The 12,898-nt window shown below is 47.6% G+C and overlaps 1 protein-coding gene across 1 annotated transcript; it reads left to right on the forward strand.

Annotated features, from left to right (window-relative positions):
• The first annotated feature begins 6,975 nt into the window (after window positions 1-6,975).
• On the forward strand, window positions 6,976-12,309 carry LOC103176829 (cytotoxic T-lymphocyte protein 4). The gene is made up of 4 exons (XM_007890607.1): window positions 6,976-7,107; window positions 9,641-10,000; window positions 10,822-10,937; window positions 12,080-12,309. The coding sequence occupies exons 1-4, from the start codon at window positions 7,026-7,028 to the stop codon at window positions 12,212-12,214; spliced, it is 693 nt and encodes a 230-aa protein (XP_007888798.1). The 5' UTR covers window positions 6,976-7,025; the 3' UTR covers window positions 12,215-12,309.
• Window positions 12,310-12,898: the final 589 nt, after the last annotated feature.

Consider the following 12,898-nt stretch of genomic DNA (forward strand, 5'->3'; position numbering starts at 1 on the left):
AAGCAGAATTTTTTTGCTGCCGTACAATTAAAGGTCTAACATTTAATTAATTATCCAGTCACCTCTTCAGCAAGGTTCCTATATAAAAATCAAACAGCTTACAATAACAACAACAACAAGATTCCATTTATAAAGCGCCTTTCACGTCAGGAGGACGTCCCAAGGCACTGCACAGTTGGGTCATGACCCGAGCAGGGGGGAAATGGTCAGGGGAGGGGAGGGAGCGAGGAGGGGGGAAATGGTCAGGGTGAGGGGAGGGATGGGAGGGAGCGAGAAGGGGGAAGAGAGTCGAGAGGGGAGCTGAAGGCTCGGTCAAAGGTTACATGTTCTTTCACTTCAAAATTATGCATCATTGAAAACCTTACACCATTGAAAGATTGTACATTCATAAACAATTCAATCGCTGGTCTACCTCCCCCAAGATATTGCAGAATTCATTGAAGTCTCACTGGGAGTAAGGAGTATTCAAATATATGCAGCAGCACCAATTAAGCCCAAGTACTACAATATTCAGAATATAAATAGAACAAGAAAAGGCCTTTTAACCCATCAAGTTGTCATAGTCAATGTTCAATTTACCCTGTTACAGAATGCTGGGACATCCTCCCGATGTGAAAGGCGCTTTACAAATGTAAATGTATTTTGCTTTGGTATCTTTTGTTTCAATTCATATTAGACCAGAGTGACTTGCAATAACGAGCACTTTGTTCTTGGCTGCTGTTCAGAAGAGGAATGGACACCATATAGTCTTACAATGTCGGATTGTGTTCTAATGTAGCTTGGATCCATCAAATGAGATTTTCAAGATATGAAACGTGCTTTGACTGGTACAGTCATCACTGATCCCCACTGTGTACTACAAACACTGACAATAGTTAAAACTTCTCTAAAAGCTAGAGAGCTACTGTTACAACTGTTGAGTTCTACCTCAGCACTAGCAAGTCTGATCTTGAGCAATGTGGAAGGAGCAATACCATTTGATAAAAGTACTGCAGTATCAGTTTAGCCACTAAGTGGGGTGCTAGTCAGTTTGGCTGTTTTAACTGTTACACTTCGAAGGAAGACAGGGTTCAACTAATTTCATTTTCAGCGGCTTTACACAACACCTATAATTGTGTGTGTGTCTATTTCGCTCCAGATTTTTTGCTCTGTAATTATTTCTCAATTCTCTTTGTCGCTCGTCCAATATCTACTTGTCGTAACCATTTCACACTGAAACAAAGTTAGGATTCAACTAAGTTTTCATTACTCAAGCTCTATGCATTAACTTTATTTGTGTGTGTGTCTGTTTCGCTGATTCCAGACTTTTCTGTGGTGTAATTACTTATCACGTTTTCTATCTCTTCCTCTCACTCTATTACGTGCTTCCCCCGTTCAATTTTGTATGTGATTAGAATCTATGCAAGGTGTTTGCCGAAGAAGGAGCAACGGCTGCAGTAAGGTTAATGCGTGGGTAAACTGACACAAAACATTAGTTTTCAATAAAACCCCCACTTTTTCCACTTCCCTGTCTTTCAGTGGAAATTTCAATTATTGTAAACTTATTTCAGATACCGTTAATACTAATTTAAATAATAATTCTTGCATTTGATCTAACCCCATCACATTTTCGAGAAGTCTCAAAGCACTTCACAGAACATACTGTAAAGTGAATTGACTGAATATTTTATAGGCGAAACTGGCAGGCAATTGCGCACAGCAGTGTTCCACACAGTCGAGATTGAGTAACCAATTTTTTTTGAAGGAATTATTGCCCCCTGGAAAAGCAATCTAGCAATTGACTAACAACTGGGTTCCTACTTACTGCTAGGTAAACAGAGGAATGTGAAGTAAGGAAACTTGCCCAACATTTCGCCCTGCCAGGAATCAAACCCAGGTCTTGAAGCAATGTGGCTTTCATTTGCAAAAGCGTTGGTAGCCGGGAAGATTGATTTGGATTTCCTACTTTACATGATGTTGGCCAAGAAGAGCTCTTCACTTGGGCAGAACATTAATCCTGGATTTGGGTGTTGGGGCTTATACTGTTTTTATAGAGGTGGTGACCAGCCCTTGCATAACAAAAATAGTTCAAAAAAGTATACCTGCCAGTGGGTGGACCACTAGTAATTTCTGTGGGCCCCCTGAATCGGTTCATCATGCTTGTCTTTATGCTATAGTACGTGGGAATCAATGTTCTCAAGGTGGTCTCGCTGGTAGGCTCCAGCATGGTAATGAGTTTGTTGACAGTTGTTTGTTGCTGTTGTTGGATGGTGTACTTTTCACAACTAACTTGCCACAGGAAGGAAAGTATCAATCAGCAATTAATCATCAGAGAAGTAAAGTTTGAACTCAAGACACTAATGAATCCACCTTCCCTGTTCTGACCTGCTCTGCCTTCCCCCACCTCCGCAATATCGCCCGGCTCCATCACTGTCTCACACCCCAGGTCACCAAAACCCTCATATAAGCATTGATAACAATGAGGCTTGACTATTAAACTCCTTGCTCGTTGACCTCCCCAACTCCTCCCTCCATAGGTGCAGATCATCTAGAACTCTGTAACCCATGTCCGCTCCCTGACCCCATCACCCCTATCCTTGCCCGACTCTACTGGTTTCCCATCACACAGTATACAGTTCAAGATCCTGGGCCTCACCTTCAAAGCCCTGCATGGTCTTGCATCCCCCCAACCTCTGCGACATCCTAACCCTCTACCATCCTGCCCGCTCCCTCTGCTCAGCGGGCTCCAGTCTGCTTCTCGTCCCCCGCCTTGCCCGCCCTACCATTAGTGGGCAGGCCTTCTGCCACTCTGCCCCACCCTCTGGAACTCCATCCCGCAGTCCCTCCGCCCTGTCCCCTTCCTTGCCTCCTTCAAGACCCATCTCAAGACCCTCCACTTTGACTGTGCTTTCGATCACCCTGCTTCCCCCTCCTGCCCTCCACTATCCCCAATCCCGACCCCCAGCTCAGGTTTGTAACACTGACTGTCCAGCGCCTTGGGATGTCCTCCTGACAGGAATACAACAACAACAACAACAAGATTCCATTTATAAAGCGCCTTTCACGTCAGGAGGACGTCCCAAGGCGCTGCACAGTTGGGTCATGACCCGAGCAGGGGGGAAATGGTCAGGGTGAGGGGAGGGAAGGGAGGGAGAGAGGAGGGGGGAAATGGTCAGGGTGAGGGGAGGGAAGGGAGGGAGCGAGGAGGGGAAGAGAGTCGAGAGGGGAGCTGAAGGCACGGTCAAAGAGAAAGGTTTTGAGACCGGCCTTGAAGGAGGAAAGGGAGGAAGCAAGGCGAAGGCACTGGGGGATGGAGTTCCAGAGCCTCGGGGCTGAGAGGCTGAAGGCCCGACCACCGATGGTAGGGCGGTTGGGGCGGGGGACGTGGAGCAGACCGGAGCCAGAGGAACGGAGGGTACGGGCAGGTAGGTAGGGGGATAGTAGGTTGGAGAGGTAGGAGGGAGCAAGGCCGTGAATGGCCTTGTAGGTGAGGATGAGGATCTTGAAATCAATCCTCTGGGGGATGGGGAGCCAGTGGAGGCGAGCGAGGGTGGGAGTGATGTGGTCCCGAAGCCTGGTGCGGGACAGTACACGAGCTGCAGAGTTCTGAATGACCTGCAGCTTGTGGAGGGAGGTGGCGGGAAGGCCGGCGAGGAGAGAGTTCCCATAGTCCAGCCTTGAGGTGACAAAGGCGTGAACCAGGGTTTCAGCAGCGTGAGGGGTGAGGTAATGCCGTAGTCTGGCGATGTTCCGGAGGTGATGGAAGGCGGTGCCAGTTGTGGTGCGGATGTGAGGGAGAAAGGACAGCTCAGGGTCGAACAAAACGCCGAGGTTCCTGACTGGCTTTGAGAGGTGGAGAGTGCAGCCTTGGATGCTGATGGTGTCAGCGCCTGAGGTGCGGAGGCGCTGACGTGAGCCAATCAGGAGGGCCTCGGTTTTTCGCACGTTGAGCTGAAGAAAGTTGTCTCTCGTCCAGGACTCGATGTCGGACAGGCAGCTGTCAGGACATCGGTGGTCGTGGAGTTGAGAGTAGAGGAGGAAAGGTAGAGTTGGGTGTCATCCGCATACATGTGGAAGTTAACCCATGTCTGCGGATGATGTCACCAAGGGGGAGCATATAGAGGGTGAAGAGGAGGGGACCGAGGACAGAGCCCTGAGGGACACCACATGAGACAGTGCGGGGGGTGGAGGAGAAGCCATTCGTCGAGACAAAGTGAAGACGGTGAGAAAGGTACGACCTAAACCATTCAAGGACAGTGCCTTGAAGGTTGAGGTGGGAGGACAAGCGGTGGAGTAGGATAGCGTGGTCGACCGTATCGAATGCTGCCGATAGGTCGAGGAGGACGAGGAGACAGAGGGAGCCCTGGTCACAGATGGTCAGGATATCATTGGTGACCTTGACCAGGGCAGTTTCTGTGCTATGGGCAGCACGGAAACCTGACTGAAGGGGTTCGAAAAGAGAATGGGTGGAAAGGAAAGAGCGCAGTTGGGAGGCGACAACTCTTTCCAAGACCTTGGAGAGAAAGGGGAGGTTGGAGATGGGCCGGTAGCTTGATAGCTGCGACGCATCAAGGGAGGGTTTTTTCAGGGTGGGCGTGATGATGGCAGTTTTTAATGGAATGGGGACAGAGCCAGAGGAGAGGGACAGGTTGATGATGTCAGTGATATGTGGGGCAAGAAAGTGGAGCTGGGAGATAAGGAGTGGAGTGGGGATGGGGTCAAGGGAGCAGGTGGTTGGTTTTAGGGATAGGATGAGTTCAGTGACAGAGGGTGGGGAAACGGGTACGAAGGTGTGTAGGGGAGGATGGGTAGGAGTCGGAGTGTGGGAGGGAAGGGGTGGGTGGTGGGTGGAAGTTGGAGGGGAAGTGACCGCGGAGCGGATTCCCTTGATCTTGGATTCAAGGAAATCCAGCATCTCCTCGCAGTGAAGGTTGGAGGAGATGACCTGCGCGGGGTGGCGGGGGGACGGAGGAGTCGGGTTGTGGTGGAAAACAGTAGCCTGGGGTTGTTCTTCGCCTCCAGGATTATCCTGGAGTAGAAGGACGACTTGGCCGAGGCTAGAGTGGAGCGGTAAATTTTGAGGAGGTCCAGCCAGATTTGTCGGTGGACCGTTAGGCCAGATTTGACACAGGTGCGTTCAGCAGCCCGCACCTGGCTTTTCAGTGAGCGGAGGTGGGTGGTGTACCAGGGGGAGGAGCGGGAGTAGGAGACAGTGCGGGAAGTGATGGGGGCAAGAGTATCGAGTGTGGAGGAGAGGGTATTGTGGAGGAGGGAGAGAGGAGAAGAGGGGTCGGTGAGGGTTGAAGGCCAGAGGGAGAGGAGTTCAGAGGACTCCAAGGCATCGGTTAGGGATTGTGGGGGTAACTTCTTCCAAGGGCGGTAGAAGATGGTGGTGGGTCTGGTGGAGGTGGGGAGGGGGGTGGAGGTGGTGAAGGAGATGAAGTGGTGGTCGGAGATGGCCTTGTCGGTAATAGTGACATCCGAGACACTGAGGCCCCGGGTGATCACCAAATCGAGTGGGTGGCCGTGACTGTGAGTGGGGGAGTTTATGTGGAGGGAGAGGTTGAGTGAGGAGAGCAGGGAAGAGAAGTCTGTGGAGATGGAGCAGGAAGGGGTGAAGTGTAGGTTAAAGTCGCCCAGGATGATGAGGCGATCAGAGCAGAGGCAGAGAGATGTGAGGAGTGTTGAAATGTCAGAGATGAAGGTGGGAGAGGTTTTAGGGGGCCGGTAGAGGAGGAGGATTTTAAGTGAGAGGAAGGAGGGGTGGGAGAGGGTGAGGTGCTCAAAAGAGGGGAAAGAGCCAGAGGAGTAGGGGGATAGGGCAAGTGGTGTCCTTGAGATAAGGGCAACACCACCGCCACTGCGGTTGGGGCGAGGGATGTGGTGGGAGGTGTAGCCGGGTGGTGTGGCCTCCGTGAGGGGGAAGGTGTCGCCTGGGGTGAGCCAGGTTTCCGTTAAGGCCATGATATCAACGTTCTCATCAAGGATGAGATCGTTGATGACCAGGGCCTTGTTACAGAGGGAGCGGACATTTTGCAGTCCGATGTGGAGGGAGCAGTTGACAGAAGGGTGTGTGGGAGGGGAGGGGGGTCCAGGTTGTGAGGCAGGGGTGGGGGGATGGGGATGAGGGAGGAGAGGTTGACTCCCCGGGTCTGTGTCCGGGGTGGGTGGCGAGTGTGGTGGGGAATGGGGCAGTCGGTGTGGCTGCTGCTGGACAGCCAACGCCGAGTGCCGCGGTGAGCCCGGCGGAGGATTCCCAGGCTGGAACAGAGGGAGGTTGTGGGAGGGTCAAGTGGGGATAGAAGACGAGAGGGACGGAGAGAGAGGAGGAGAGAGCGGGAGAGATGCAGAGGGGGGAGGGTTTGGGGGGGGGGGGTGGGGATTACCGTGATACAAATATAATTTTGTTGTTGGGAATACTCAGCAGGTCAGGCAGCTTCTATGGAGAAAGGAAAGTGAGTCAACGTTTCGGGTCCACGACCCTTCGTCAGAACAGTGACCGTTCCGACAAAGGGTCGTGGACCGTAAACGTTAACTTACTTTCCTTTCTCCATAGATGCTGCCTAGCCTGCTGAGCGTTCCCAGCGACTTCTGATTTTGTTTCAGATTCTAGCATCTGCAGTATTTTGTGTTTAATTTTTTGTTGTTGTTGTTGTTATTCCCCTCCCTTCATACAAAACTCCCCCACATTGCCCTTTTCTACTTGACCCTACGTCTTCCCATCATACCCATTTGGCTTTGGACGAGGACCAAATCTCGACTTTTGCTTTCAAAGTAACACACCAAATATTGTATCTTGCCATCTCAAAATCCATATTGCTTATCTTTGTCGATCTTATCTTGAAAGGTACGGATGAAGAAGTATTGGTCTTCAACATAAGCGGGGGGGTTCCACAAAGCTCTTTGACACAAACAACAATTTGCATTTACGTGGGGTAGCGTCTCAGAGGACTGAAAGTTGAGTTTAAAAATCATCAACCCCCGCTTCCTGTGCCACATCAAAAGTGTTAAAAGTGAGAAGGGTCGCTACTTGTTCACATTGTTTTATGAGGCTGACCAACATAATGGAGCACAGCAGATTCCTGGTGCTCGGATTCATTTGCCTTCAGATAGAACTGGGCTTCCAAGGTAACAGGAATCATTTTTGTTGCTATTTATTGCGAAAGTTTATTTGCTTCTATTTTCTTTTCAAAATATGAGTTGGAAGTGTCTTATGTTTCTGTTATAATATCCTTGAAGTTGATTTTTCCTCCACCCCTTTACTCACCTCCTTCACCAAACTCAGTGGTCTGTATAGTAATAATAATGATCTTTGCATTTAGTGTACAGCTTAGCACATCATTGAAGTGTCTGAAGTGCACCACATGATTTTACTATTGAAGTGAAATACATACATAACTTTACAGTATATCCTGCGAAGCTCTTTAAGATTCTGTGATAAGGCGCTATATAAAATGCAAAGATTGCTATTATTCTAATTGTAAGTGTAGTGACTGTGTACTTATGGATGAACGCAGCAGCCAATGTCCCACATGAAGTGAATGGACAATTTTATTTGGGGGATTGTTGGCCAGGACTCAGGGAGAAAGTCCTTTCCCTTTTCAAACAGTGCCACGGGATCTTTAATGTCCACCTTAATAGACAGACAGGGCCTCAGTGTATTGTCTCATCTAAAATATAGCACCTCCGACAATGCCACACACCATAGGATTGCATTGCAGTGTCAGCCTCGACTGTAACCTCAAAGTATTGATGTGGGGCTTGAATCCACAACCTTCGGATGCAGAGGCAAGGGTGCTATCGACTGAGCCAGGCTGATACCTGAATATTGTAGGTAACCATCCTACAGTCACCGTGACCACTCCAGCCCCCATTCTCTTTCTTCTCCAGAATTGTTCCTGCTTTTGATTACTATTGTGGAGGAATGTGTGTTGATGTTGCGTAAGGGGATGTAGTTCAGTGGATAATACCTTCCAAATTGAAAAGCTGTTGACACATGCTGCTTAGATTCTATAAGGAGTTATATTAAAGGATTATGATTATTATTATTATTAGATGCACACATCAAAATTGTCACATAGGAACAGGAGGAGGCCATTCAGCCCTTCCAGCCTGTTCCACCATTTAATTAGATCATGGCTGATCTGTACCTCAACTAATCCTTTCAATTCCAATTTTCCGCTTTCTCCCCATATCCTTTAATACCCTGATCTACCAAAAATCTAGATATAGGGCTTTTCATTTTGCTGAGACGTCTCAAAGCACTTGACAATGCTGGGTGGGCACCCAAGCTGTGGTGGGGTTTGGGGGATATTTTAGGGAGAAGAAAGATGACAGGAAATGCAGTTAAAGAGAGAGGTACTGAGCTGTGCCTTGAACAAAGGAGGGAGCAAGTCAGAGGGTCTGCGGGATAGAATTCCAGAGAGTGCTGGTAGAAAGCCCATTGCTGATGATGGGGTATATAGGGTGGGGGACATGAAGCTGGGTGATACCCATTGAGCGAAAGGAAGAACCAGGTTGATGTGGTAGAAGGAAGTTGCAGAGGGAGAGTGGAGCGAAACCCTGGAGGGATTTAAAGGTGATAAAAAGGATCTCGAATATGACACTATTCCGAAAAATAATCCCAGTGATAATCCTTGCATTTGATATAATGCCTTACCACTTCGTTGAGACATCTCAAAAAGCTTCACAGTATATATTGTAAAGTGGATAACTGTGCATTTGATGGTCGAAATGTGGTAGCCAATTGCCCACAGCAATGGCCCACGAACAGTTAAGAATTGAATACCCATATTTTTTGGTTGGTGGGGGTGGGGGGGATTATTACCCCTGGAAAGTGATCTGCTAATCGACTAACAACCGAGTTCCTACTTACTGCTTGGTAATCAGAGACGTGTGGTGGAAGGAAATTTGCCCAAGGAATCAAACCCAGGTCCTCTGTCTTGTGACGCAAGCATGCTAACCGCTATGATACAGGACTGCTGGGGGATAGGGAACCAATTTGAGTAGAGCAAGGATGGGGGTGATAGGCGCCTGGAGCCTAATGTGGATGACGACATGGGCTGCAGAATTCTGGACAGTTGTACATGCCAGACTCCCCAGCTCTTCCATTCACAGGCTGCTGCAGAGTTTTGATAGTCTGCAGACTGTGTAGGGAAGAGCTGGGGTGTGTGACATATACAGAGTCTTGGTGTACTTAAGCCTGGACGTAACAAGCGCAAGGATGAGGATCTTGGTGGCCCAAGGCGAGAGATAGTGGCAGAGATGAGTAAAGGTTTGCTCCAAAGTACACATTCACTCACTTTCGCCCACAATTATACGGTCAATTCACTTTACAGTCTATTCTGTGAAGTGCTTTGAGATGTCCAGAAGACGTGAAAAGCGCTATATCAAATGCAAGGATTATTATGATTATTATTTACAGTAACATCTTGTGAAGTGCTTTGAGGTGTCCTCTAGGTTTTATCAAATGTAAGGATTCTTATTCTTATTAAACTCGGGTGTCAAAATAAAGTGTGGGATGGGCTCTTAAAGGTAAGAACTCAGCAGAATTGATATGTTTTTTTGTATACATTTGAAGTATTCTTCTGTATATATACTTTCAGACGTGTGTTCAGGAACAAGAAAATACAATGTAACACTATTTTCCTCTTCACGGAAGACATCCAGGTTTTCCAGCCCAGGTTCCTAGAAGCCAACAGTGATGGAGAGGCCACACTGGTGTGCAGTCATGACCACACAGGCCATGCAGTGGAGCTCCAGGTGACCATTCGTAAAACGAACCAGGAAGAAGTTTGCAATGGCACATATAACTCTACCACCAAACCGTTTCAGACCAGAGCGCGCTTTCACTGCTGGATTCAGCCTGGAGAAGGCAACGTCTCAGTGACCATCTATGGCTTCAACTCTTCAGCCATTGACTATTATTTCTGCAAACTGGAAAGAGTACACCCGCCCGTCTACCAAAGTGGCATTGGAAATGGGACTTTGATCTACATTGCAGGCAAGAAACATCCATCCTGTAAGTGGGATATCATTTATTCTGACCATAACATTTATTGAGGCACCAACTTAAGTTGGGGAAAGATATACACTGTGCCTAATCCTAACCAGGGCAACAGTGTGTATGTGTGTGTGAGTGAGTAAGAGACATAGAGAGATGAGGACAAGGTCAATTGAGATATCCTATCCCAAATTTATGGGGTATGGAGAAAGCGACGGTAAATGGGACTGAAGGATTGCTCGAAAAGAGCCGGCACAGACATGATGAATTGTATGACTTTCTTCTGAGGGGTTGGGAAGGGAAAGATAACTGAAGGTGCGATCAAGGTGGAAGATCTACTATTAGACTTTATTGTTACAGCAAAGGGATGATAACATTTGTCGAGAAATGTGTTGGTTGTGGAGGGCACTGTATCAATGTAAGTTACTGTTGTAGTTGTGGACAATTTGGGAAATTAAAGAGGCAATTGGATGACAGTGAAGGAGATGGGGGTATGTGAAAGAGGGAGACTAGGTATTTGAAAATAGAATTAGCCAGATGGAACAGTGGTCCTTTCAGTACGTGTGTATTCATGTGAGTTATATCAGGTCATTGTACTTGAAATAATGTACAAATGTACAGATGTTTTTATATAAGCAGCTGGACAATTGATCAGGATATTCTGTGGCACTAATGCTTATACCCTGTGCTGTTTGTCACACCAGTCATCCCACACTTTCCTGTATCTACTTACGAAATCCCAAGTGATATGCAATATTACAGCAAACTGTGCCCATTACAGTAAAGGATCTAACACAAGAAAGAAACCTACATTAAACTGATTTTCTTCTCTGTTTTAGCTGCAGCTTTGGATTTAAAAGATCAATTATTCCAGGTCACTCTTCTTCTGGCTGTATTTGCTTTCATCCTCCTCATATACAGCATTGCCATAACATTTGTGCATTTCCACTCTAAGGTAAGTGAGTAGAATGAAGCCTATGTTTGTATGATGTAGATGTAGAAAAAGTAAAGCACTTCCTTTGACTTACATGGGGAATGGAGAAAAAGTGGGTAAATGGCTGTGAAAGGATTGGTCTAAAAGAGCCCAGCACAGACAGTCCTATGATGGCTCAGTCGGTAAAGCCATAGCTCTGTGCAAAAATGAGCCAGAGAACCAGGTCTCAGGTTTGACTTGCGGTTGGTGCTGAGTTAGCTGGAGCAGCAAGTTACTACAAATTGTCCTTGGAGCCCTGAGCTAGTGATGAGAGAGGAGGGAAATAAAGTCATCCAGTTATTCCCACCCTGATTGGTATCCAGGTGTTTTTTACACCAACAAATTGTCACATTTATTACATTTATTGTTTTACATTGGAAGGACGTCGCAAGGCACTGAACAGTTAAGGGTGTCTCTGCTGTAAGTGATGAGGTTGGTGAGGAGTGGGCTCGGCTGTGCTCATCCCCATGTCCAAACTCACATCTGAAGACCAGCTGCCCTCTCAGATGCGTCCCCAGCACAAGCCCACTCTCCAGGAGCAGGGCACAGAACTGCAAGGTTATGAGGAATCAGTGCCACATTTCCTATCCAACCGTCCTCATCTTGCTCCTTTGAATGACGAGTGGTGAATTAACAGCAGTATGGCACTGGGAGCCCCCACCCACCCAAGTTGACTTCCCGCACAAAGGAGATTTTCATCTTATTAGTCGGAGGATGAGTTTGAACACGGAACCCAGATCTCAGATTTAAAAGACTGTGTGGTAATCGGCTGGGCTACCCAGTTTGTTCAAACTTTCTCTTTCATTGAAACCAGTTCTCATCGACTTTGCAACCTAATCCACCTACAGTAGATTTCCACCAGCTTTATTCGGTATTGACCACAATGGTCTTTCTCTGCATTGCTGCTGCTCCAACACTCAAAGACTCTGCAGACTCTTGAATATATTTCTGCACATGGCTGAGTCATGAGAATACAGTACACTCAATACAAACCGAAATAATCGCTGCACATATTAAATGCTGCTCCTCCCACCTGTCTGCAAAGTTACATACATCATCATAGTGTGTAACATGATGAGGCGAGGTTGCAAGGACCTACTGATTTTATTTTATTTTATTTTCAGAGGGAAAAAGGAACCACTACTGAACTGGACCACAACTCTGTCTATGAAAAGATGGCCCCCACCGTGAATGGAGACCAGAGCAGGAGAAATACCAAAACACCTAACCTTGTCGGCTCCCATCACAGACTCGCGTAAAAATAATTCTTCTTGTACCTGATAAGGCACCTTACCAAAGTCTAAACCTCTCAAAGCGCAACACAATGATTTTCTGTAAAGTGTATATTGTTTATTTGTTGGCAAATGCAGCAGCCAATTTGCGCACAGCAATATCCCACAAAGAGGTAAGAAGTGAGTGAACAATTTTTTTTTTACCCGGAAGAATGTTGACCAAGACACTGGGAGAAACTCCCTTCTCTTTTAAAAAAAAATGCACTGAGATCTTTAATGTCCATTTAAACAGGCAGATGGGACCGAGGTGTAATGCCTCATCCAAAAGATGCAAGTCTGACAGTGCAGCACATCCCCAAGACTGATTGGAATGTCGGTCTAGTCTGAGCTCAAAGGCTTGAACCCACAATCTTCTGACCCAGAGTGCTACTGAGCCAGGCTGACATAAAGCTGAAGAACAACAACAACGGGGGGGTGGGGGGGGGGAAAGGTGCCCGTAAGCACGGTCGAAAAGGAGGGTTTTCAGGTGGAACCCGAAAAGGGGAAGTGAGGGGCCAAGACGGAGGGATTGAGGAAGAGCGTTCCAGAGTTTTGGGGGTGCAGTGGCTGAATGCCTGAATCCACTGGTGGGGGGTACAAGGGACAAGCAGGACTCTAGTGCCAGTCGAGCGGAGGTGCCGGGTGGTGGATTGGGGAGTGAGGCGGTCAGAG

The sequence above is a fragment of the Callorhinchus milii genome, unplaced genomic scaffold (assembly GCF_018977255.1).
Source record: "Callorhinchus milii isolate IMCB2004 unplaced genomic scaffold, IMCB_Cmil_1.0 Scaffold6, whole genome shotgun sequence".
NCBI lineage: Eukaryota > Metazoa > Chordata > Chondrichthyes > Chimaeriformes > Callorhinchidae > Callorhinchus > Callorhinchus milii.